Source organism: Lepidothrix coronata, unplaced genomic scaffold (genome assembly GCF_001604755.1).
Source record: "Lepidothrix coronata isolate B3197 unplaced genomic scaffold, Lepidothrix_coronata-1.0 Scaffold15, whole genome shotgun sequence".
In the NCBI taxonomy this organism is placed as follows: Eukaryota; Metazoa; Chordata; class Aves; order Passeriformes; family Pipridae; genus Lepidothrix; species Lepidothrix coronata.
Window position 1 is genome coordinate 1,367,705 of NW_016690195.1, and position 27,943 is coordinate 1,395,647.

The 27,943-nt window shown below is 35.5% G+C and overlaps 1 protein-coding gene across 5 annotated transcripts in view; it reads left to right on the forward strand.

The window, feature by feature from the left end:
- The window catches only part of VPS13B (vacuolar protein sorting 13 homolog B), a 429,201-nt gene that overhangs the window by 58,607 nt on the left and 342,651 nt on the right, over positions 1 to 27,943 (forward strand). For all 5 annotated transcript variants that reach the window (XM_017806398.1, XM_017806401.1, XM_017806402.1 and 2 more), the window contains exons 11-16: positions 990 to 1,127; positions 2,483 to 2,570; positions 7,552 to 7,743; positions 8,344 to 8,513; positions 10,436 to 10,630; positions 12,186 to 12,310. In XM_017806398.1, the coding sequence (XP_017661887.1) occupies positions 990 to 1,127; positions 2,483 to 2,570; positions 7,552 to 7,743; positions 8,344 to 8,513; positions 10,436 to 10,630; positions 12,186 to 12,310 (908 nt within the window). The remainder of the gene's footprint in view (positions 1 to 989; positions 1,128 to 2,482; positions 2,571 to 7,551; positions 7,744 to 8,343; positions 8,514 to 10,435; positions 10,631 to 12,185; positions 12,311 to 27,943) is intronic.

Below are 27,943 nucleotides of genomic sequence, written 5' to 3' on the forward strand. Positions count from 1 at the left end.
AAATATCAAATGAGTATTTTACCTAATTTTTCAATAAGGTTAAGAGAAATATTAAATTAAGGAGTTAAACAGTATTAATTTCTATATTTTAAATAGAAGCAAATCTTCAATTACTTAAGACAAAATCAAGTATGGAATATTTTAAAATATTTAACGAAGTGGTGCATTAAATTTTAAATTCAATAATGATTTTTGGTTGAACTGTAGATTGAATAGTGTCCTAAGGTACTGGAGAACAGCAACTATTATCTTTTTTAAATAAAAAAAAGTAATGCAGCCAAGAACGGACCTATTAACTTGATGTTAGTGTTTTGTGAAGTCTTGGAATGTATTTTAAGGAGAAAAATTAAGCTTATGAAAGAAAACACAAAATGATTATATTTATGTCAAATATCTCCTAATCTGGAAAATCATGCACTGTACTGTGATAGGTATGATGGGACAGATTCTTATCCTTAACCTGTGAGAGAAGCATGGCTTGGCATCCATCTCAGGTGTTTGTGTATGCAGCTCAGAAAACAAAAAAAGGTCTAGATATCCTTACACAACTTTAGTTTTATGATACGGGATTTTAGAGATGCAGTGGGACACACTACATGGCTGGTGTGCTGCAATGGTTAGAAGTGGGCTTTTCCAGAAAGAGAGGCTGAAAAACTGTAAAAATGCTCTGTTGGCCTTGTTAAGTACAAGGGACATGTTGCTGGGGATGTGAGGGTGGGCAGCAGCCTTGTCTGCAGCACATATGAGATTGTCAGCTATAAAATCATTTTTATTGATTTGAAAATGAGGAGGGAGTGGACAGGAAGTTTAGTGTTACTTCAGTGAAAATAATTTAATTATTTTATCTTCATTCATAATGAAATATACTCTCGAGGGTTGCTACTGTGTGTGTGTTATTTGTGTGTTGTGACAATTGAAACTTCTGTTAACTTGACTATGTTGTTTTTTTTTTCCTCCCCTGCCATATTATTTTGTACTACCTCATGAAGGAGGCCTACTTCTTTAATTGTGGAGAAAATTTGAGTGCGAAAGGGATGACGTATCTTACCAATTCACTATTTGATTACAGAAGTCCAGAAAATAATAGTATTCGGGCAGAATTTATATTGGATGCAGCTCATCATAAGGTCAGAGAATCACATTTTTCTTAGAAAAAAATTCCAATACTGTCTAATAGATTTCTAATAACTACCTAGATCTGTGTACTACTACAGGACTGATTTTTCATTACTTTTTCACGTTTAACTGAATCACTTTGCAGCTGGCCAAAAGAAAAAAAGTAAATCTGTTTGTGTTAAAAAAAAGACACCCACAAACACCGAGCCAAAAAACCCCCCCAAACTGAAGAAACATATTCGAAAGAAACCTCAAACCCCCGTCTCCTGCTCCAAAAACGGAATTAATTCCACAGTTTCCAAAAGCACTAGCCACAGAACACTTTAAGAGAAAAATAGGTATGAAAGAATGCTAGCAAAAGCTTTACCAGCACATACTTTAAACCCAAACAGTAAGTGGTCTATGGTTTTCAAACTAAGAAGTGCTGTCTTGGAAACCAGATTTGGGCAGTGTTAATTTTATTGTTCATGTCCTATGTTTGTCTACTTAGAGAAAAGTTTACTAATCCTGCCTTTTCTAGAGACGGATTTTCAGTCACCAATAGTGTCTGTTGTTGTAAATTGTGCAGTAAAACTTTATTCTCTGATTATCTGTGATTATTAAAAACTGTATGTAATGACCAAGGTGGTTCTTTGTTCATAGTTGGAGTTCTATGCTCTGTTTAATGTACAGATAATCCATTTACAATTTAGAATGTGTCTAATTTCTTTTAAATTTAAATTTTACTATTGTCACCTTTTTAGTACTACTGAAGTGTAACCTTGAAGAATCCTGTAAAAATTATTAGTAAAATCACAAGTAGTTGTATTAAAACTTTTCCCATATAGTGTTTTAGTTACTCTATACTTGGTCTGTCTTCAATGTTTTTAGATTTGCCTATTTTTTTGACAAAGCAAGTTTGCTATGTAATGGATTATATTATGTATAAATCTCAGTGATGGCATAAAGTCTTAATATGTTTCCTGTTGTTTAAAGATAAAACTAAAATGTTGCTTGAATAACAAAGCCAGACTGAATGAGCTTAAGTTTTCAGTGTACTTAATTAGGTAGATCTGTTGCACGCAAAAGATGAAGAATATTTACTCCATTAAAGGTACTAATTGACTAGATGTTATTGATGAATTGGTCAGCATGTCCACTGGAATTATGGATGTGGATTTGTGTGGCCTCAAATAGAAGTTACATTACCTATCAGAAAGGTGAATTCTTTGGGATAACCTCTGTCCTTTGTTTTGATAAGCCTTTCCGTGTGTTGATGCACAAATCCAAACATGAATATATCTCTCTAATACCGGTCTATCAGTTGGTAATCTCAAGATTCTATCCTTATACAACATTTTCTTTGTTTGCTTTGCTGTGTTGGTAGGAGATGTACACAGAGATAGCTGGAATGCAGAGGTTTGGGGCTTTCTACATGGATTACTTGTACACAATGGAAAGCACCAGTGGGAAAGGTACCTTTTTTTCTTTGTTTACCCTGATAAATAATAGAAACAAAGACTTTTCATACCTAGATGGTCCTTGACCAACTGTCCTCTAACTTATCTTAGATTTACCATCAAAACCATCATTAAAATACTTTCATCTTTGTTTCTTCAATGATGTCTTTGAGGTTAGCTGTTTTGGTTAGCTGTTGATTGTCGGTGTTGTTATTTTTTTTTTTTATCTGCATAAGTAATCACAGTGATATTTTTATAGCCAGTTGCTAAACTGAAAGTAACTAGCTTGTAGCAGTGGTGAAGTTCATAAAGTATGATGTCTTTTTCTTTTTTTAAAGTTGTCATTATTGACTTTGCATGTAAAAAAAAAATCTTTTGAGAAAGCCTAGTTGAAGAATGAGGTTGACTGTGTACTTGCTGCAGAAGATGAAAAGGACTGTGATTTTTCTCCTAAAAATTAAAATGCAGGGATGCAAGATAGTGTGGAGGCTTAATCTTGAAATATATGTATCTGAACAATTTTGTGAACAAATAAACCATGTGCACATAGATATTGGCCAATTCTAAGTAATTTTTGAGATTCCTATCAATTCTTTTTTAAGTCTGAGAAGTGAATTTAATGCAGTAAGTATATCTACTACTGTGAGTGTTACAAAAAACGGGACAAAGGAGTTAATCTATCAGTAAGAAATACATGCATGTTTTTACACATGTATTCTCATCATTAATTGCAATGTGACTTTTTCCCCCCCCCCAATTCTTCTAAGACTGTCACCTACAGCTGCTGCTCTGCAGTTTCACTGTCAAACTAATAGTGCTTTCTTCCCCACCTGTGTATTTATTATTGTGAATACTATTTCTCTGGACATCTGTTGGGAACTTCTTGCTGTTTTGTGACCGAACATTTATCTGTCCTGTCCTTGCTACCTAATCCAACTCATCTGTGTTTTTTTTTTTTGGTTTTGGTTTTTGTTTTTTAGTTGGTTGGTTGGTTGATTTAGTTGATGCTTATATTTTTTTGTTTGTTTGTGTGTGTGTTTGTTGTTTTTGTGTGTTTTCTCTCTATGTAAAAGAAGTCACAACTCCTAATGTTTGATTTTGTTTTCTGGACTTGTTGGGCATTAAGAATAAAAGGAGTAGGAAAGAAACTTCCACTTTCCTTAGAGGATGGATCATGCAAAACTTAAAAAAAGAAATAAATGATGCTAGTGCCTTTGGTTGTAGAAGAATACCCTAGGAAATTTAACAATTCTTTCCTGGTTCTGAGGCTTTCCTCTGTGCTATGAGTGTTGTGTGAAGCTGAGAAAATATACAATTAAGTCAAGATTCTACTGCAGTCTACTTCTGGTTTTAATAGCGATAAATATTTAATTGTGTGTTGAACTCTTACGTAGAGAAGTTGAAAATCTTGGGTAAGCCTTATCTCCTTTTTGAATCTTGCTGTAAAAAATTGAATATGCAAAGACTATTTGATTATGAAGAAAAATTGATTTTGTGGAATATTTTGTCTTGTTTTTCTGAATGCACAAGGAATGCTGTGATCATATCTTTTTCTGACTTTTAACTAGCCCTTTTCAGGAACGACTGAACTCAGGAATGAATTTATTTTCCTCAATGCCAGGCTACTGGTATATTCTGACTACATTTTTCCCTCTTTAGCTTCTCTTCTTTTTCTTCCAGTTTGCTTTCTCAGAGCCTTAGCTTCTGTTTTCTCCATCCAGGAAAACACTTTACAAAATGTAGCTTGACTTCCTGTCAAGCTGTGTGCTTTTATTTTGGTATTACTCCTTTAATTTCAGCTACCTCTCTACGTAGAAGAATGGAATGATTAATTTTTAAGTTGTTAAAATAGTTGTTGTTTCTCTAAATCAAGAACTTAAAACTTTAAATTTTCAAATAGTTTTGTTCCTCAGAAAAACTAGTTATTTTCTAGTTTATTTTTCCATATTGTGGGTTAAGTGCATAGTTATTAAATAACACATAAAAAGAGGTGTAAATAATTTCTTTAAAATGAAGATATAAATACCTCAAGATTTTGAAAACAATATAAACCTGCTGCACTTTTAATGTGTTGTTTATATGAAAGTTTAAATTTTACTATTTCTTATTTTGATATTAACTATTTTTTTTAGTTACAATCAGTGCATACCACATTCCATAAAATACCCTAACCCAACTTAAGTTATAGGAGGCAGTTACTGTGATTGTAAGATTTTTATCTGTCAAGGCAATTTCGGTTTGACACATTCTTTGCACCTTTAACCTTTCCTGAAGCATAGAATTACTGATTAAACCACAAGTGCCTCCTGGATAACATTAACCTCAGGAGTTTCATCTGTCACTTACAGAAGTGCATTAATCAATTTCAGTATTTTGAATGAAAACGAGATAGTCATGCACAGTAGTTTTATTTTGAAATGCTGCCTGTCCTCCCCTTCCTGTATTTTTCTGGATTTTGGCTTCATATTTCAATGCAAAACATTTTCCCTGAAACATTATGTAGCCTGTCAGTTCCCTGATCACTGATTTGAATGACCTACAGACCTAGCGGGGTGTATTTTTGAAGTTCCATTTTGTTTGTAATGTGTACTTATCTTGGTGGCAAGTTTATTACGCAGCACTCATTTTGGTATTTTTTGTCAGTTAGAATTAGACATAAGGTTTACAGAGAACTTGAATACTCAATGATCAAAAATTGTTTTTCTTTATGCAACTGTGAAATTTCAAGTCACCTGTGATCACCTAGTTCAGTAGAACCAATGGATTTTCTATCACTTTCTCTTTGCACTTAGAATTAAATGGGACTGTTCCAGAAAGTGGTTTGTATAAATTCTGTCACTTCAATATATTATTCATATACAAGCAAGTATAAGTCTTTGAAAAGGTAGGCTGTTACTACTTCTGGCCTTATTATTTTTTGGCCTTTTTATGTGATGTTATGGCTTTTTGCTCTGTTTAGTAGTGTTCATCTGAACTGAATACTCTGTAGAATTGGAAGGATAAAAGTATGCATGTTAACTGCCTGTAAAATAAATGCATGAGGCTATATGCTGGCTTTTTAAGAAAAAATCTTTTTTGGAATTTATTAAAAAGGTTGTAACTCAGTTCCAGCTGAAGATTTGAATAGGTTTTATAAGTAGTATCTTTCTATTCTTTTATCTTTCTTTTATTATTCTTTTTCCTCTCACATGTAACACACCAAGGGAAGCAGAGGCTATAAATGCTCTTGCCATCAACCTTCTGTTGGGCTTTTAAGGATAAAGTTAATTCTTCTGCTGAGTATATAAGCCTGTAAAGGCCTGCAGAGCATTAGACCAACTAAGTGTCAAATTGGGCATAGTCTTAGTTTGTTCTACGACCTTTCTTCTCAGCAATGCTTAGAAGCAACAACATTTTATTATTTAAACACAAGGGGGGAAAAAAACCTATACGTGCTTCCTTTTCCTCCAAGCTCACTTCCACCAATAGAAAGACTATTTTGAATGAGTACAGTAAAGGAGAGAGGCAAAAGGGAATGTTACTCTGGAAGGTAAAAGACTGGGTTCCTCTCAGGCAACCAGAAATTATGGAGTTGTTAAGGTTGGAAAAGAACTGCTACTGAGTCCGACCATTAACACAGCACTGCCACGTTCACCCCTAAACCATGTCCCCAAATGCCATATTCATACATTTTTTAAACACTTCCACACATAGGGATTACAATACTTCCCTTAGACAGCTTGTTCCTATGCTTGTGGCCAATTTCAGTGAAGAAATTTTTTCCAGTATCCAATCTAAACCTTCCCTTGGTGCAACCTGATGCTGTTTCCTCTCATCTATAACTTCTTACTTGGGAGAAGAGACTGACTCCCGCCCCCTTGCTACAACATCCTTTCAAGTAATTGTAGTGAGCAATAAGGTCTCCTCTCCAGGCTAAACAGCCCCAGGTCTGTCAGTCACTCCTCTTAAGACTTGTGCTCCAGACCCTTCACCAGTTCCATTGCCTTTCTGTGATCTCAGAATCCATTTAGTCTCGATGCTTATTTTGTCAGACTGACTGTTCATTTATGTAATGATCAACAAGACATTTAATGTTTAGTGCATGTGTCAAAGCAATGAAGACACTGTCAAAGTGATGGTTTATTAGGAAAAAAACCCAGTTCTGCAATTCTGCAAACTAAATATATTAGAGGGATGAGGGTATTCTTTTACAAGTCATATGTAATGGGAAAACTTGAGCTTCTAAAATTTGCATAATTTAACTGAAGGATTTCTCTGAAGTATGTTTAGAGAAATAGTCATGCTGTTTGGTAACTGATGAATAGCCTGTATACAGTGAATGTATGGTTTTGGTCTACCTTATTACCTGACCTTACTGAACCACTCTTTTATCTCTGTGTTGGTTCTTCGAAAAACAGCCTGAGACCTAATGATTAAAGAGGTTTGTTTTCTCACTGCCCATGCAACAGTGAGTTGAGGTAAATGTGAACGGAAGGAAGGGTTTGCCTTAGCTGTCAGTCTGGTTTATGACAGTACAAATGAGTGTAATTCTCATGGCTGTGTACAGGCAGCTAACCTTTTAAGGGCCCAGGTCTGTAATTTCTTTGCAGCACACCTTTTCCTTGATTGTTGGGGATGGATATCTTCGTGACAAGCTGTAGAAAGTTTTGAACATCACAGCTGTCATTGGCACCTGGGGTTAAGTTGCCATAGAAGTTTAGACACCTCCAGGGAATACTAAACTTGAGAAATACAAAGTTCATGGAAGGGTTCCTAAGTTGTACTCTGCTTGGAGGCAAGGCAAAAATTTGCCCTGTTTGCTCTGCATTAAACAGAAATAATGTTAAAAAACATGTTAAACCAGTAGTGGTCTATTTGTGTGTTCTGTTTGCATTGTTATATTTTTATATATATTTATAAGTCTGTGATCATAGGATTTGAAACAGAAGTAGCTGATAAAAAATTTTATTATGTCCAGTTGTTTGGTGTGACTTGTTATTTATAAAACTTCTTGTAGTCTCTGGGAATCAGCAAGACCTCTCTTCAGTAAAGAGTGAAGATTTTGGAAATGTTCAGGAGATGTCTACAAAAAGCCTCATTGTGGGCCCACTCAATCTTCGGCTGGATAGCAGCGCGGTACACCGGATAATGAAAATGATAGTTTGTGCTCTGGAACATGAGTATGAGCCTTACAGCAAAACTAAGCCAGGTTTGCTCCTACTGCATATACACAAATGTACAGAATTAAACCAGACCAAATTTATTGCTCTTGAAGGTGCAGCTTCCAAGTAGTTAAACTCAAAACCTTTCAGGGGATTTTATGAGTCTGAAGAGCAAAATGTAAAATAAAGATAAAATTCATTGTAGTATCCTCATCAGTGTTGGATATACTTCTGAGATAATTTCAGACACTTTGGACGCCATTTGTTTTAATCATAAGACTCTTGTTGAGTAAGAAGGGCTTATTTAATTGACTAGCTTAATTTTGGAATCTTAGAGAAGAAAGTATCCTTGTTGATATTTATTAGTTTGAAATAATAGTTATACAGGATGAAAATGCATGGAAACAAGTTATGGTAAACAGTTAAGATGAGTTTCTGAGGAAGAGCAGTGGAGATTTCAAAGTCAGGAAAATCCAGTTAGTATTGCATTTAGCCTTAAGTAGAACCAGCATGGAATAACATTATTAATTATGAGGTGAGGGGGAAGCTTTGCTTTTTTTGCTAGTCCCTAATCGTTTCTGAAACAGCAACTGTAGGACACATTTCATATATTTTAGTGAAACATATGTAATCTTGATTTATTGTAGATATTACAGATGGAAACAGAACTGTGCCAAGCTCAGAAGAAATAGCATCACTGGAGGAATACATTCCCACTCGACTTACAACATTTACTGTTCTCAAGTGTACAATTATAATCCCTGTGGCAGAATTCAATTTACTAGACCACTTGCTACCTATAATCATGGGTGAGAAGGTATGTATGTACAGATAATTATTCAGTTCTTTATATTGGCATGTGCTATTCCATATAAATTTTCTTACTGGTCTGTGATTCCATATGCTGGATACACTGCTGAATTCTGAATTGGTTTGGTGCCCATGAGCCTTAGCTCACCTAAGACGAGTGGGATGTAACTAGTTAGGCTTATAAACTGAAGATATCTTGTACTTATAAGAAAAAATAATTGTGAAGAAAAAAGATTCTAAACCATCAAGGAGATGAAAAAGTAGTAGCTCCTTTGATCAGAAAGAGTACCTGTTGTGCAGGTCTTCCCAGACTTGGTAGAGTCTGAAAACTTTAAATACAGAGGCTCAATAGAGACTACACAGATGTTAACAGCCAGCTGTGTGTGTGCTAGTTCCAGCCAGGATATGAGCAGGACATGGGCTGTTACTGAGAATTTAACTACTGAATGACTTGCTCGGAGAGGCAGAAATTTCCTAACAGCCTTAATTTGTTTTATTTTCTGGATATGTGTAGTATAACACCAGCTAAAGAATCTGGTTTTATTCCTACAGGGTTCCTTCCTCAGTGCACAATGCTGAGGTACTGTAGAGATGAGGCTGGAAGGTATTCTATGGATAAGAGAAGGAATGGGAAAAGAGCAAAATCAATCAATTCTTGATTTAATTAAATTTCTGGAGCTTTTGTCTGATATTTCATCTGATAGGCTGAGAAAGCTGTGGTTGCTCAGACTGGAGAAGAGAATGCTTCAAGGAGCCCTCATTGTGGCCTTTCAGTACCTAAAGGGAGCTTATAAAAAGGAGGTAGAGGGAGTTTTTATACAAGTAGATAGTGACAAGACAAGGGACAATGGTTTTAAACTAAAAGAGAGCAGATTTAGATTAGATGTTAAGAAGGAATTCTTTACTCAGAGGATGATGAAGCACTGGAACAGGTTGCCCAGAGAGGTTTTTCCTTTTTAGAATTTTTTAGCACATTGCATTGTAGTGGGGCTTTTCACCTTATAGGCATGGGAAGATGGTATTTTTATAATGGGAGAACAGTCCCATGTTTGTTTTAGATGTGAGGCAAAGAGTTTAAATCAAGTGAACTTTTTTGTTGGTGTAGTCACTACTTGGAGTTTCAATTTACATTTCCTGAGTGAAGCCATGCATATTTAAAATAACAATTTTGAATTTTGGGTTGAAAATCATATATATGTCAACTTACTGTCCTATTTTGATGCAAGTTTAATAATTGTTTTAGATTTATAGAGTAATTTGGATCGGAAGAGATCTTTTTAGGTGTTCTCCAGGAGTCCTACATCCCGGAAAAAGGAAGAGCAGGTTGCTCCAGGGGTTGCTCTGTCAAGTGCTGAATTAGCACCAAGAATGGAGATGCTATAAAAAGCTTTCCCATAGACCTAATTTGAATTGCCTGTGTTCCAGCTTGTGTCTGTTGTCATCCTCTTATGGTACTCCTTTGACAAGAGTCTGGCTCCCTCTTCTCTCTACCCTCCCAGTAGGTAGCAGTAGACAGAAGTAGCATTTCCCTCTGGCCTTCTCCAGACTGAATTACTTCAGTTGTCTCAGTCTTTCTTGAGACAGAGCTCATGTCCTCCAACCCCATAACCACTTCGTTTCCAACAAACTTATTCTCATATGTCCATGTCTGTCAACTGTTTATCCAGCACTGGCTGAGCCTGGCCTGGGGCAGCCCTTGGTCTCACCTCACAGAGGCTGCCCCTGCAATCCCCACTGCCCACCACCAGCACCTGATCACCTGCACCCAAGACAATTCTGGATAAAAAGTTGATGAGTATAATGCTGTGGTATCTGTCAATAGTTAATTACAGGTAGATTTGCTTGTGTATGTAGGTAAGAATATGTAGATATCATAAATAATACATCTGTAATTTAATAATTGTATGGTTTTTTTCCTCTGTCACTTAGAACTTAAGTGGAGTGTTAAATGCTGCAAGTTTCCATCCCCTGCGGCCTTTACCTTCCATCCGAATTTTGGTGGATAAGGTTAACTTGGAGCACTCGGTGCCGATGTATGCTGAGCAACTGGTGCATGTGGTCAGCAGCCTTGGCCAGCCATCTGACAACCTGCTTCATTACTGTTACTCACACTGCTATCTGAAGGTAAAGGAAGGCTTGAGAACTGTTTCTTGCTGCTGTGCTGAAAAAAAGGTCATACACATATAGTTTAATCCTAAGTGTTAGCATGTTTCTTGGGAGAAAGTTTTCAACTTGTCTAAAACAGCTTGTCTAAAAGGATGTAAAGACATTTCACGTAACGTTGTTTGGAATTGCTGCTTCTGACTGGAGCCAAATGCTTTGTAATATGAACAGAGAACTTCGTATGAGGAAACTGCACAGAGTGAAGCCCCAAGGTCTTTGTGGCAAGGTTGAGTTAAGATAATGTGGAACGAAACCTTTTTCTTCTTCCCAGATAATGCTCATAGAATATGTAGATTGAGTGCTGGAAAGTACACTTAGACACTTGATGGGATGTTATGAGGAAAAGCCATCACTACTAGTAGTACTGATGTAGCAATACCATGATAGTGGTATCATTCAGAGGAAAGACCTCTGAATGTTCTCAATTAAAGAGGCAGTATGTGAGAGGAGTTCTTATTGTGAGGTTGGGGGAAGCTTAAGCTATGGGAGATTGTTTTGGGAGTATTCAGTTGCCCTCTGCTCTCAAGAGGAGTTTTAAAACAGGCCTTCCAGCCTTTTAGGATGGGCTCAGGCAGTTCAAAACCTTTTGGGTGCTAGTAAAATGTAAATATTTAATACTAGTACTGTTAGTTTTGCTCAATTTTTCAATTATCTATTCAATTACATGCTGATATCTTAGTAAGAATTTCATTATTTAAATCTTTATTTTCTGCATGAACAAAACTCTGTTCCAGAATTGCATGGCATGCTTTAAGTTTTCTGTGTGATATGTTTACCTTCTGTCACATTTAAAGTGATTGGTATTGCAATATTGCAAGTCATCTGTATGTTTTTCTGTTTGAGGGGATTTTTCTATTCAAAAACTTTACAGCAGCAACATTTGAACGTCATATTTGAGTTTTAAAGGGTTTATTTGCTAGCTTTAATATTGGCCAAAGTAGTCTGTTCTTATGTGAATGGTGGTACAGCATTATAAAAGGCAACTCTACAAAAGTTTTTTTTCCATATTGAACAGGGAAAGGAAAGCTTTTTGAAGGAAAAAAAGCTTTTTGATTTAATAAAAAAAATTAAACTAGAGGTTCGCAACTGAAGTTAATTTGTTGTTGAAGGAAAGCTTCTAATTTCCTTAAATGCCACTTTTTCATACCAGTGTTGTTACAATTACCAAAAGTGATTTTATTTTATATAAAAGGCAGTGTGCGATCTACAAGTTAAAGGATATAGAATAAAGTATTTGAGTTATTAAATTGTAATTCAGCATTTTGTTAAAAATTCAGCAGAGCATAGTTAACACTTTTCGAGGAAGAAAATATTGTTGTATGTATTCCTGTTAGGGCATTATTTTAAGTAACTTTCTGTAGCTATAATTGTGTTTGGGTGAAAGGAATTATCTAAAATTAATACATAATTTATTTAATGTTTATTGAGTATATTTCTATATATTATGTTATAAAATAACTTGAAAGTGATCTAATCATGTGGTAGCATACTGTTTGACTAACTGAATTTGTTCCAGGTATTTGGTTTTCAAGCAGCACTGACTTCTTTGGACAGTAAAGGATTATACTGCATCCCTGTTCCAGTTATCCCCTCATTCAGTACTGCTGTTTATGGCAAGCTGATCAAGTTTCCCAAATATTGGTGAGCATTAAGCCTGAGCATTAAGTGTTTAAGTAATGCACAATTACTTTTGCATTTCTAATGAGTGACGTAAAAATGCAAAGCTTCATATATATCCCTAAACTTTTCTGTCTCATCTGTCATATTCTACTATTGTTTGTTATTATTAATAACTTTCTTTGTAAGGATTGCTGTTAATAAACATTTTAGACCGTTGTTTGACCAAGAAAGCAACCTCCACAAGTCCTATATTAAATGGCTTTGTTCTAGACCTTGTAGATTTCTAAAACCAGTTTCCACTCTAAGTTACATAGTGCTGGCAAAGCTTGATGTGTTCAACTGAACAGCTCTTGCTGTTTTAAACTCAACCAAATAAAAAGCAACAAGTTGGAGGATGAAACCCCAAAACATCTCAACCCCGCAAAGTCTACTACACTTTTATTTCTCTCTCATTACAGTTGGAAGTGTTTTAACATTTTGATCAGGTATTTTAGCTGTTTGTAGTAGTTCATATGTTAAATGAGAAGACTTTTCTTCTGAAACAAATTCTGTGCGCTATTATGAAATGAGCTATATAAATTTTTTTTAAACTTAATTGTCATGGAAAATTCAGTATTTAAATTTATCTTTTCAGTTTAAATCTCGTGGACATAGATGTCAATGCATTTATAAAATCTATTTTCAGGAAAATGCATTTTGGCAATACTTTGGACAGGATATTAGTTTTCTTTGTCCCTCCTTTTGAGAAGTAGCTGTCTGTAATACTACTTTGACTAAACACATGCAAAGAATTTTACATAAAATGACAAGAAAACGTGTTAATATGTTAAATACTTTGGCTTCAAACATTGTGTTGCATAGCTAATTTATAAGATACATTTGTTTGTGAAAACTTAATGGATTAAGAAAAAAGGACTATGTCTGTGACTGTTCTTAGTGCCACACAGAGAATATACTAATTTTTCTCTCACAGGCTGTGACACCATGTTGAATGTAAGAGGGTTTTAGCATTATCAGAACACCACCAGGTGGTAGCAGCCTAACTGGCTTTGTCATATTTTTTATCAATAGTTTACAAAAGTATTAACCTCTTCAAGTTAATTGCTGTTGTGTTGCAACCTTTTTCTGAAAAATAAAACGTGTTACCAGGATAACCCATAATGAGCACTAATCAGAGTACTTCAGGACTTGGTTAAGACTGACAGTCTTTCATGACATCACCTAACATTTAACACTAAGCTCTGGTTAGTGATCCTTGTTAGCAAACTGTAAGAACGAATTAGTGTTTAATGGTAAACTTAAATTTATTTACTGTATTATAAATCCCAAGGTTAGTTATGCAAAATCAAAAAAATTATTTTTCAGATGAAAAATAGTTAAAGAAATCTGTCATCTGACAAGTTCAAGTGCTGCTGCTTTTTCATGAGTGCTCTTCTGCAGGTGCTTGTGCTCGTTATGCTCCATCTCTTTCTTGCTCCCCCATGCCTGGTGTCCCGTGCTTTCCCACATGTGCAGTTGCACACTTGCCATCACGCTCTGTCTCACGTGTTCGTGGTCTCGCGCTCGCATTCTCTCGCTCGCGCAGTCTCTGATTCTCTCGTGGTTTCTGTTTTGCTGTTGTTTCTCTATCTCTCTCTTTTCAAAATGCATTGTATTGTGGTGTGTGCCCAGCTGGAAAATAGGGTAGGGTAGATTAATAACATAAAAGACCAGTAGTTTTGGGGAGTGGAGGCAGGGGAATGGTCCTGCTAAGACAGCAAATCATCTATCAGCATTTATTAGTAGATCTTGTAAGATCAACACTTATTGTGGTCTAGTGTATTTTAATATTTTTCTCACTTTTTTCCTGTGATATGATCTTTTTCTAAAGCTTGTTTATTTATTAACAGTACAAGATAATTATATAAAATGAACTTATTCCAAGGATTTATCTAAACTAAGCAGCACCAATTTGTGAGTAATAAAGTAGAAAAACAAATGAGTACAGCAGCAGCCTGGTTAAATGAAGTGTAGTTTGAAGTGAATAAAACTCCAGATGAAACACATCAAATAGCACTTCAACTAAATCGAAATCAGCATGAGGACTGAGAGCTTCATTGAAGTCATGCAGTGAGTGAGAATTAGTCTGGTAGGATAACCTGGTAATGTCATTAAACTTAAATTCAATCCTCCCTCCCAAATTATACCACCTGCTTTATTTGGATTTGTGGATTTCACATTCCAGAGTTTCTTAAAGTACACACATCTGATGCTACATGTGTTCTTCTATTTCGTTGTAGAAAATATATACCACAGACCATACCTTTTAAAAACAAAGACATTTTATGAACTGTTATGGAATCCCTTAGGTAGTATGTTTTGAGTTAGCAGTGAAAATCTCAACTTTATTTCTGACATAAATCAGTAGAATAGCTTTATTTTCTAGTTTCAGTACAATAATCTTAAAATGTATACAGTGTATAAAATACTGTAGTAATATTAATTTTTTAAAACTGATTGATAAACATTGGCAGGATATTTTAAGAGATAAAATTTCAACAGCATCAGCCCAGTGAGTTCCAGTAAATAACCGTAAACTGTCATAAAGTGCTGTTTTGTTTTAGTAGTAGATTGATTTCTGTTTTAATTGCAGTTAATACTCTTTCTTACTATAAAAGAATATGCTCAAACTCACTAGTTAACTAAGTCTTGGACATCTTTTAAATTGCATAGCTAATCTGTTTTTATTGGAAAGTACAAACCATCTGGTCTTTTGTTTTTGTCAAGCATAACAAGATGCAAAATACATTCATGTCAATATTTTACAACTACTTTATGTAGTGTTGCATGTCAGATTGTAAAGCAGCTTTCAGAGCTTTTAGGAGGATGTCTAAAACCAACTGAGAATTAGCAGAATATGGTTAAAAGCCTAGAATGAAGGACAAAAATGTTTATTGCCAAACAGGAATTAGCTGATTTCTTTCCCTTTTGTTCTTTTGGCTACAATGTTTGTGGTAACAGATGAGGTAATCTAGTGTAAGACACTTTAGTGTTGTAACCCTCTATCTCTTATAAAATACCACTTTGTTGTACTTCTGAAGAATAATAAACTAACATTACACAATATATATTCTTAATAACCTTCCTTTTATTTTTCTGATATCTGAATGATAGTGAAGTGTCCTCTGTATATTTTGAGCTAAATACCAGTCCAACTATGTGTGTTATTGCATTGCATTGCTTTTCTTAACCTGTTCCAGACTCTCGTTTTTCTTTATCAGGTCTGTGGGAAGGTTCTCCCTGTGGGAAGGGTCTCTGTCTGTGACAGCTTTTGATACTCTGACTGGCACACTAGGAAGTTAGCCTTTTGGCTAACTATTATGCAGTGATATTGAGAAATATATTTTGCCAGCAACCTGAACATCAGCATTTTACTTTCTCACCTGACTTCCTGCATTTTATTTTGAATTTGTCACCATGTAGTTGCGAAATGGTTGCTTTGTACACACAATTTAGTTTCTCTTACATTTTTTAACTTTAATATTACTATTACAAAAATGGAGGATTCTAAAGCCCTCATTATTACTGTATAGGTTTCTGCTCAAAGTTTTGTTACTGTGAAGTTGTTTGTATTTTCATACAGCTTTGCTTCCATTTTCTTCCATGATGTGTCCCCTTACAAGGCAAACATCCCTCTCAGTCATAGCCATGTACTAGTGTGCCATACAGCCGTATTCTAATTGACAGAATTCATTGTTAGACTCCTTACACAATCCAGTAAGGTCATTATAGGCTCCAGTATGAGTCAGCATGTGCATCCACTCATATCTGCTCTGTGTCATTTTGTAAATCCTCTGTGCTTTTGATGATATCCCAGTGAACTGACTCGAGTGACAGCAATTCACGCTGATCCACAAGCAGATTGGTTGATGAAGATCTGACTTCTTACACAGTAAGTTATTTAGCAAGGAAGTTAGCTCCTGGTGACATGGCCTTTACCTACAAGGTACTATTGTGATGACAGTAGGAGATTTTAGGATTTGCTGCTCACTGAAGAGAGGATTAAAAGTGTATTATGGGGGATCAGGTGAACTCTCTGTCTCTGTTACTTTTTTGATTGAAACATCTTTGCAGGGCATGTTCAGTGGAATAATCTGCTTAGAACTAGAAATCAGAGTAGCTTTCTGAGCTTGAGAGTCACAAGACGTAGCTGTTGTGCTGTTCAGTGCAGTTGTGCTAGTAAGAGGCAAGCAGACCCTATTGGCAGGAAACACAGAGCCCAATATCCACAGACTGGGAACACTAGATCGTAAATCTAGGAAGTTTTCTCATAAATTGACACTTCGGTCTTGATTTTGGCAGCCTGTTTTACTGGCTAGTCATGGTAAATCAAGAGTAATGTCAGTTTAGATTGGGTGTGGATTGCGTTTCACACGGGCAGTTGAGGGGCATGCTTGTTTCCTGGGTCAGAAGTAGAAACAGGTTGAAAACACATGAAACTCATTTTGTAGCATTCAGTTGTGACTATTAGTTATGTTAGTAATTGGATATATCTGCCACATGAAAATTCAGGGTAGATTGAATGCCTGAACAGATGCCATCAGTGTAAGGGACAGGGGAGTTTCAGCCACATCAACGTTGTGCCAGTTAGAGCTAGCACATGTAAAAACCTGTCTGAACCATTGAAATATGCCAGTGATATGGGCTGTGCAAAAGCAGAATGCAACAGTCATTCTCTTGGGTTCTGCAGAGGTGGTTGTGTAGAATTGCCTCAGATGTGAACAATCAGTCTAGGGAGTGTGCTGGATTGCTTCAGCATTGTATATTTCTCTGCCATTGCCTAGAAAATGCATCAAAGAACATAATACTAAATCAGATTTTTAAAATTAACTTATTGGTAGCTGGTTTTGGTCAGGCTTTGTGAGCAGCAACTTTGACAGTTTCAGAAATTGGTTTACTGTGCATCTTTGTGTTTGAGGAGTAAGTATGGCAATATCACAGCACATTGCAAACAGTAATAAAGGGTGATTTAACAGCTTTAACAGGAGAAGGACTTTTCATTGAAAATGTGATTTAACATATCTTGCATTATAAAAGTTCAAGGGAGCCAATGCTTGTGTGTAAGGATGAAGATGCTTAAGGAACTTGTGTGGAACATTTTATAATCTGTGGTGATATTAATATGTCAAATTTCAGCAAGAACATTTTGGGGCACTTTTCAACTTCTAGAAGGAGTTGTTGTCAGTTACCAGGAAGAGTTTTGCATCCTGAATACATGACTTGCAGCTTGATTAGTGTGACAACAAATTAACTTCAGTTGCAAACCTCTAGTTTAATTTTTTTTTAAAATCAAGTCCAGATCTAATGTTACTGCTTCTCAGCAGATGTGGCAGGCAGCATTCAGCAAATCTGTTAAAAATTCACTTTTAATCAGTGTAAATTGGAAGCAGTTGTATTGTTCAGTATTGTCCACGAAGAGGAAATTCAGCAGAGTTGACAGTAAAGGGTGGTCATATGTAGTGTTTCCAGTGTAGTTATTTAGACTAATTAATTGTCAAGTCTCTTCAGTGAAAGTAAATTAAACCCATTGACTAATATCTGTCCAGGGAAAGTGATTGCACATGGCTAATACTTAATCCTGGTTATTATAACTGTTGCCATCAGTATTTGCTGGCATTTGTACTAAAAACAAGAAAATGGTATGTCGAAATGTGTGGGATTTTCAGGGTTAAAGACAAATTTTGGTTAGAGACTGGTGAAAGGTTTCAAAAACTTAGTCTTAAAGCCGAAGTGCTGTTCTGTAGCATAGATTCTAAAGAAAAAATGAATCCTTAATATATATTCCTTTTGCACTGTATGTATTTAGAAATTTTGTTTCTCTTAGTGGTAAAGCTATGTGTATGAAATGATCTGGTTAGGATTTTCAGTGATATTCTTTGTTATGAGGCTTTACCCATGTAAACTCTGGCTAGAAAGATGCACTGGTGGCAGTTCGTCACACAAAGTTTGTCCTTTGTTTCTCCAGAATTTTGCCTGCAATTTTGTGCCTTTTTTTTCTACCTCTTTAAGTGTATCTCTGAATTACAAAGAAAAATATAATGTCTGAGCTGTCATCTAAATAAATCTAAATATTTAGATGGCTGCTAAATAAAATATTCTAGAAGACATTCGTTGCCCTGAGGCCTGGTAACCTCTCGTAGCTCAGTTCATATACACATACCTGTGGCTTTCCCTTCTGCTCCGAAAAGGAGGGGAAAAAAAGTAAAATTAAAGCTAAGAAGGATATGGCCAAGCTTTAGACTGAGAATAGCTTCTGACATGCTTGGTCCTTTCAGCATCGTTTGAGAAAGTGCCAACTGCTGTGGCCTGAGACTGGCGGAGAGCAAGCAAACCGGTCAGCAGTGGGCACAGCCACAGACCATTACTGGAGCCTGCACTTGGCCTCCCTAGTTTGCAATCAAGGATGCTTGAAACTTGCACCCTGAAGCTGACTGTGATGTCATTCTGCTAGCCAGCCCTGTTCAAATGTTGGGTATTATGTAGAATTCTGAAGAACTGTACAATAGTGTTGCAGTTGCTCTCTAACCTTTCACCTTTTTTGTTTGCATCTTCTTTTTAAGACAATGCCATGGGAGTTGATTGGATTGCAAGCACTGTTTTAAGAATTTGTAGTCATTAAATACAATAATTTGAAGAAAAAAATGGCCTTTCTTTCATTGGGACTTCTAATATAGTTCCCTATAGAATTATGTTTATGAAATTGTATTATTCACCTTATGTATCAAATATTCCACCTTCACCAAAACTGTATGTTTAAAGGCTTCTTGAATAAGCTACACGCTTATCAGTTAAGCTATAATATGGTTATCTTCATTACGCTCATGGATCACTAATATTGCTGGACAAGCTGTAGCATATCCTTTTTTGACTCTGCAGAGCTTCACTCTCAAGCAGTAGGCACCAGAAACTCTGTAGCACTTACTCTTACAAGCATTTTAATCTGACTCTCAGTTAAAGTTTAACCATGATAAATGGTAACTAAAACAATTTTATTCAAAAAAAGCTGTATTTATCTTGACTCAAACCAAACATAAGGGCTCCTGTGCATGTTCAGCTGTCCATAATACCTTAGAAGCTTTACTGAAGCTGTGTTCATCTTTAGGTTGGAGAAGGATTTTGTCCTGTGTCCAGGATCATTTGTTTGCTATATTCTCCTCATGCTTGTTTCCCCCAGTTTGTATTTTTTTTTATTACTATTTCTTTAGGAACGCCTTTTAAAGTAAGTTGAAGTAACCTGTCAGGTGTACATACTGAGAAACAGGTACTGTATTGAAAACATGTGAACATTTAGACCTCCATTGGGCCTGTATGTTTGGTAAACATTGTCTGCTTTTCGTTATGTTTTAATCTTCTAAAGGACATCAGCTCCCAGTTTCTGAACTAGATTTTTTAGCATGGCATGTTTTCGATGAGAATGTTAGAGGGCCATTTGAACAAAAAACAAAAAAAAGAACAACTGAGTCAGGCTCAGGTGGGATATAAAGTCCTTAAACAGTAAACTGTGAGAATAAAACCTGTTTATCAAATTTGGATTGGTTGTAGTACCTGTTGCAGGTACTTCTGATATCAATGCAAGAAATGGAAAGGATTGTGTTAGTTCAGACATGAGTACAAAAATTGTGGATTCATTTTTCAATTGATCAGATTTTTTTACCCATTATAACATGTATGTTTTTTAAACAAAAGGCTAAAAAATTTTTACTTTGCTGATGTTTTTTCTTTGAGTTTAATGGCTGATTCCAAAATAAACAATCAAATGTAAGAAAATATATTTGGTAAGCATGATTAGAATATTCTAAGCATCTGATTTCTGTATTATAAATTTTTAGAGGAAGGGCAAATTGAAATGGAATTTTTCTAATGTCACTGACTTAGTCTGTTGCTCTGAAAGTACATGTATGACTTTGTTTTTGGATATGAAATAAATGTTATGAGGCACACAGTGAATGGACCAAAACTGAACACAGGAAAAGTGTATACATAGAATCTGCTTTAAAGTTTGTATTATTTTTGGGGAATGAATGGTATAAAGTAATGCTGGAGTCAGTGCTTAAAGATGTTAAAATTAGATTTAAAAATAATTGTAGTCTTTGAAGTACAAAGTATTATGCATTTACTGAGATTTAATGTTTTGCTTTAAATAGCTTTTGATAACCTTTAAAATTCTTTTGAGGTTGCTACTTAATGAGGCCACAGTATAGTAATTTTAAAGCCTTTATACTCCTTCTGCAGTTATGCAGAGTATACACGTGAACCATTAGCACACCTTGTCCATTCATGTCCTTGCTGTTGAAGACACCCTTGATCCATCCTTTGCTATATTAAAGGCTTTTCTGGTAATCGGAAAAACAAAACAGGCTTCCCTGCTTCCAGCAGCTTCCTTTTGATGCTGTAACTTTTATCTTAAAGGATAGTGGAATTGGCTTTTGAGGTACTGTAAGGCAAAGAGTGGGGTTAAGTGCTTTTATTTAGCAGTAAGGTTGGATTAAATGTTCTCCCTTCCAACCCCCAAACATTGTGATTTGTCTTTAACAGAATTGAGCAGTAGCCTGGGAATATATCCCCATTTAGCAGGGGATGATGAGGGAAAGGTATAGCACTACAGACATGGCTTTTTAAAGATATAGCTTTGTTTCTCTTAGTCTTATGTATTTTGTTTGTGACATCTCCATTTAGTGCAATATTTTTCTTCAAGTACTAATTTTGTTTCACTAATGCAGACATTCACCTTCTTACTTCTCTGACTAGCTATAAATGATTTACCACAATTTCAAATAACCTTTTTTCTCTCAGTGTAAATATGTCTTTTTTTTCCACCAAAGTATTTAATCTATTTATTAAACAACATAAACACTATGCACAAGTTTTTAGTAGAAGAAATTCACAGAAACCCCCAAATCAGAACCAACTTACCTTTTTGGACAAATTTTCTTATTGAGATCAGTTGTTAGTGTTTACTTGAAGCTGGAGCTGTGCTCAGCCCTTGAATCTTCAGCAAGGAATTTGAAACTGTGTTTGTTCCCAAGAAGACCTTTGAACTGGATTTGTCAGTGCAGTTTTCTTCACTGAGCACCAGCATGTTTGAGCCCTTCTGGCTCCCTGTTTTACCTGCTAATGGCAACCAAATGGCTCTGTGTGGCAGATTTAGACGATTGATTTAATGGCTGTTTCTGCTCCTTCTGGGATTGTGTGAAAGGAGAGGAAAGGGAGAGGATGGGGTTACTTCCCGGGACAGTAAAGCAGGCTGCTCTGTGGGAAGCCAGTTTCCCAAACCCTGTACCACCCCTGTGGCCACTGAGCTTGGATTACACTTGGATATATAAAGCAATGATACTGGATTTCTAAAAGCTACAAAAAAAAAGTAATGCTTGCTTTGTTTTAATAAACACAGATCTTTGCAGTGTGAAGGTTTATGACCACTAGCAACTTTTACCTGGTTACTTTTACACCTGGTGGTTTTGTTCATCTGCAACTATTTAGTTACAGCATCTCCAAGTTCCACATGATTCCTCCCTGCCCCTCCCCCCAACTTTTATATAAGAGGTAAATGATAATGATGTGATTTAGTTTGTCATTGCTGCTTTTTCAGGTAGGAGCTATTTTTGTGAAAAGATACAAGGCACAATTTAGATGTAGATGTAAAAGTCCTTTGCTTCTCACATGATTCCACCCTGTAACACCTTCACTGAGCCAGTGCTTCCCTATAGAAAGTCCTTGCTTCTTTCTGGAATGTTTCTGGGTTTTTTTTGCTTTTAATACATTTTGATCATGGGTCACTCTAATGAGTACTGACTTTTTTCTCATGGTCCTTATGTTTGGATCTTGTTGAACATAATGCAGCTAAATGTCATAGCCCTTCCCTTGTTCTCACTAATACCCACCATCAATGACAGGAAGATTCCTAGATCCAAGTAAAAAATTTAGACCTTCTAGAAGAAGTAAAGAAAGGCTGGTTGTTTAAAGTGCAAGCAAGAAAAAAGTCCTGAATTGGCATCTCCATGAGGAGAGTTTCTAATCTCTTGTTTTTTGATGTGCACCCCACACTTTGTGGAGTTCTGAAGATATGGTTCTTTAAAGATGTAATTTTATGCAAAAGATTAAGTTGTTTAATGTGTGTAACCCATATATATTAAGTGCTTAAAGAAGGCTGAGGCCTGGTTGTAATCTCCTTTTCTTCTTCTGTAGATTGCTCATATCACTTTAATTATTAGAAACAGAGTTTTTTACAAAGGAAGAAATGACAATTCACTTGATCTTCACTTGCAATTTGATGGGTGTTAGGTTTCTAGCATCTGTCCCATTGATGAACTAGTAAGCTCAATTTGATCTAACATCCTAAATATGTTTCTCTAGTGCAGCTGCAGGTTTCACATGTTCCTCCATTAAAGTTTCAGCAGCCACCTTAGTTTATCCAAAAATAAGACTGAAAACCCCCAATCCCTTGTTGGTATCAACAGATTTTTAGTTCAGATCTGTTACATTTTGTGGCACATAGGCAATGACCTAACTAGAAATGGACATAGACTGCTTTCTTGCCTGCTTCCTTATACTTTTAATCCAGTGGGTGGAAAGACTCATCTCGTGCTTAGTGTGGCTGGAATTAGGTTGGCAAAAATTAGGACTTTCCTACCCTCACAGTCCTGGGGTTTTTTTTGCAGTCTTCCACTTTTTGCTCGTGGTGTCTCATGGCAGGTAAAGTTACAATAACTGTCTTACTGAGGTCACTGATTTTCACTTCCTTGTTGCTTCACAAGCCAATATAGTTATTTGCATATATCAATCGTAATTTTTAATCTAATGATCATAACTTTTAATATCCACATATATCTAAACAAATAAAATTATTTTTTAAAAGATCCAAATTTAGAGCTTCTAACAGGTATGTCCAGAGTCCTGCATTCTTTACTTAAAATAGATATTTTTGAGGTTTCTTCCTTTAGATATTTGTTTGATTTTATTATTTCTGTCTCATAATATGCAATTATTCATTTTTGCTTTGCTGTGTAAAGGTAAATTTTATTCTTCCATTAAAACACACATGTTATTGAAAATGAAAAATGGATTGTCTCTGTTCATTTTCTAAGCCATATGGAAGGTTTTACTCTTGCCTGTATTGTTTTGTTTTCACAAATGTTTGAAGGAAATCTGTAGGGGTTTTTTTTTTTGAACTTCACATATGACTGAATACTTTACAAAAAATTTTTCATCACTGACAAATTTCAGATCTAATATTTAAAAAATGATACAGTAGTCAGTTTAAAAAGATAGCATTGTACTCTTCTAATCCTATATCTGAAATTTGCAGAAATACTAAGTTAATGTTTTGATTTCCTGAAAATAAAAGAAAAAAGTGGTGAACTTTAAGTTCATTGTTTTCTCCCTTGTAATAGATTTTATGATTAGCAGTGTTTCCTACAAATAAGAGGCCAAGGCAGCTGCAGCTCCTGAAAATTAATCCATGTAAGAGATAACATAAGATGTCAGGCAGCTTTTAGTGTAGTCTGTAGAAGAACAGAAGAAGTTTTGAAGACATCAGTCTTCGAGATGTTTTTTAATAATAATTAACTTGGCCCTCTAACATGAATAACTGTATGTTGCTGACTGAAGACTGAAAATTGTGTTAGTATATGTGGACATGATATGTTTTAGGGTTTTTTTTGTGAGTAGTGGTGACTTCAGTTTTGCATTTAAAACAATAATAATTCCAGTTCCCGTTCCACATGTTCCCTTCAGAGGTTTGATATTTGTCATTACATAGCTAGACGTTGTTTCCTTTACCATAATAAATAGTTGCTTAAATGTTAAGAAAAATGGTCAAAATTATAATTTTCTTTAAGTTGATACGAAACATCAGGTTAAGTAGAAATAAATACAGGTTTGTTGTAGGTATGTAGATGAAGCCTTCATTCATGTCACATAAAACCAGCATACACTTTCCATTTGCCTAAGAGGAAAAGTGTGCAAATGCTGACTGAAATTATTTGGGCATTTAAATTACATTCAGGTTCTTCTAAGGCACAATGCTGGGTTCTAGTAGCAGGTTACTGGTTTTGTTATTTTGGAAAAAATGAACTAATCGTATTTTACTGTACAGGATATGAGTAATAACAAAAATCAAATTTTTTCAAACATTTCGCAGGGTCCAGCTTTGCAGTTGGGGACTCTGTATAAACCTCTGGACCCAGCTGTTCACCACTATATTCTTTCAATCACTCTGAGGTGTTGATTTTACAAGAATGAGTTGCTGTTCCTAAAGTCTACAAACTGAAAATATTTCATAACAGGCCTGTGAATTGGTTATATTGGTGCCTATGCTTGGTGTATAAGAAGGTCCAGTTCATGTTTTCATTCAAAAACAGTGAAGAAAACTATTTTCTTTAATGATATGCCAGATTTATCCAAATATTTCAGCAAGTCTGTATTACAGTTTGTCAGCAAACTGGGTACAACCAAAGTGTATTTAAAAATCATTTAATTAGGACAGATTCATTTTCACTCTATGCCACTACACAGCAAGACTCGCTTGTTCATATTTCCTTAAATTTATTCTGGAACTTGTCCAAGTTCAGCTTTAATGAGTAGCCTATCCTGCTAGTTACATTAGGATTTATTTTCCCCTAGAGAAGAGTGTTTGAATTGGTAGTTTTTTAACCTGTTCAGTTAAATGAACATATGTTCAGAAATGCATCTTAACTCTTGAGTGTAAAGATTTGAGAAACAATTATTTCTATTGTTGTTGCAGTTTTAAAATGCAGTTTAAGTAGTGGTTTTAGACTGAACTATGTGCCATAACTGTTTTAATATGGTGATGAGTATTGATATAAAGTCATATTCAGTTGCTTAATACAAATTTAATGATACAGTATAGAAACACAGATCAGACTTGGTTTACTGAAAAAAATTATTTGTACTTGTATTTTCACTTACTGCTCAAATATATCTCTTGGGTCATAAAAACTTTCTTAAATATAGCTCAATACCTTATTAATGATATATTTTCTGTAATAACAGGTGCAGTTTGGTAGCAAACTTATATTTTAAGATCTTTTAAATGCATTGTTTGTGTTTCGAAACTATTATAATAAATCCTGAATTATAATTGTACTTTCATCACTAGCCAGGTCTAGTTAAAATTTCCTTTAAGCAACATTTGCTGCGCACATGGTACAATGCTTCCCCCTGCCTTGATTTTTTTTCTATAAAAAAGGATTTATTTTCGACTTCCCATTCCCCCAAAGTTATCTGAAAAAAACCAGTGGACTTTATTCCTATGGGATTGTTAAAGTACAGTAAGTGTAGAATTTGCATATTGTTAAAAAAAATTAATACACTGTTATTACTCCTAAGGGACTATTTTATGTGAAACTCTTAGTTTTGAATGTAACATAGGTCATACAGTAGCTGTAATATGTATTAGTTGAAGAGTCAAACTTTTAAAGCAAAATCTTTTCCAGTGCCATATTCCATGTTTTGACTGTCACAGCTCCTCAGTTTCCCTCTAAAGTACATGAATTTGTTAATACCAAATTGTTATTTTAGATGGAATTATTGCAGAATCATGTTTGTCCTGAATTTTGCTGAAAAATGTTTTCTACCTACTTTCTTCCTTCCCAGTTTTACACTAGGGAACCCGTCTTTTGAAATATTCAGACACTTTGTTCTATAATATTTAGTTTTAATCCTGCAAAATGATATTCAGAAATAAGAGGGGAAAAATAGAAAAACATGTTGTCTGAAAGGATAACAAAAGGAAAAATACCAGAAAGGAAAAATGCTACAGTGCACTTTTGTAATGAGACAAATAGTAATGGATTACAGTACATGTCGGGGGGGGGGGGCGAAGAATACCAGGAAACATTGTGATATCACCATGCATTCCATTTCTTTCCAGGTAATGCCTGGAAAAGTTCTGCAAACGCACATAGTTATTTGTCCACCTTCAGTTCTGTGTAAAAGAAATGGGTTGTACTGTCTGTTTAATCTTGAGTTTTAAAATAAATTATTTATAATGTATGCACCATTTTGTTTTACAGGAATGGATTTTCCTAAGTACAGAATTACCCTGAATACTCCTTTGCTTAAGTGCACCTTTTCTGCTTAAATTGATAGATTACCGAGCTTGGACTTAAATTCTAGGAAATTTTAGGCAAACAAGTTTGAATTCTAACTTGACATGAACATCAGGAAAGGTCACAATGTTGTAGTTTCCACCTGTGCTTTTCATGGAACCCAGAGTTTTTCTGTGAGTCTTTGAAGGGATATATGTACATTTGCACAGAGGATTGTTTTTGTATCTGAAGAGGAGCTGAAATGGGACACATGTTTTATCTAACTGTATCCACAAGATGGTGATTTCCGTGTGTCCTCTTGTGCATGTTGTGTGGTAGAGGTGGTCAGAATAAGTTCCAGGCTCTTTATTCCTTTTGGTTGTCTGAGCCAAAGTGGTTTTCTGTAGATCTTTATCTGGCTGTCAACAGAAAAGGCAGGTGGGAGATGCACAGTTCCCCAAAACAGGGCATATGTAACTTTTGTTCTAGCTCACTATTTGGTGTCTGTGACTCCTATTAAAAGCAAACAAAATCCACCCAAACCAAAGAAAGAAAGCTTTCGCTTTGCTCTTTCCTGGTATTGACGAGGGATTAAGGGAGGAGCTCTGTTTGTGATTTAAGGTGAATGCTTGTATGCCCAAGTCCAAATTCCAAGTCATGCCACTGCCTTTGGCTGTACCACCATGTCAACATAGTAGCTGTTAGATGTCTTCAAATGTTTGGAATACTTACTTCCAAACCATGTTTCATGTGTCACACAGACCTTATCTGCAGCTTATGGGCCAAAAGTGTTAACAACAAAATATTTTTCTCTGCTGCTCCTTCACTTAGAGCATAATTATCATGGGTCTGAGAAGTGAAGTGTTTTTTTCCTCTAGTTGTCTTGAAGGGCCACTCTCCCAATCAGATGGAGAATATTCAAGGAAGTCTTATTACTGGAATTTTGTGTCGCTTGATTCTGCTAAAGGTTTTAGCATTTGAGCATCAGGAATGGCCTGTTTCTGAATTCATTGAGCCTCCTGCAGAGTCTGTACTGCTGATGTTCTCTCCCAAATGTTAGGTCATGTAACTGCAAGCATTTTCTTCTGGACCCAGATGGGAGATGCAGTGTTTTGTGACTGCGTCTGAGAGTTCTTTGAAAGGTTTTGATTTTTCAAATCTAAAGAGCCATTCAGTGTCTGCATGTATTGCATCTTCAGTCCCTGAATATTTTGCTAAAGCACACTTCTTTTTCTGGGCTAAGGGCTTTTGTGAGCAGCTTTAGCAGCTTTACCTCGTTTGAGGTTCTGATTCTTAATGGAACATTTTTTTATTTATTTGTAAGTGGCTTTAAAGATGTCCCTAAAATCTTCTAATTCTCCAGAATGAGAATGAGCCAATATGTTCATCAGTGATTATTTTTCATGGAATCATAGAATCGTTGAATGGTTAGTGTTGGATGGGACCTTAAAGATCATCTAGTTCCATGTGGGACATTAGAGAAAATAATGCTAAATAGCACAAGAAGTATGTTTCAGTGATGGAGCAGGAGGTGATTAGGACAATAATAATAATGTTGTAAATGTGC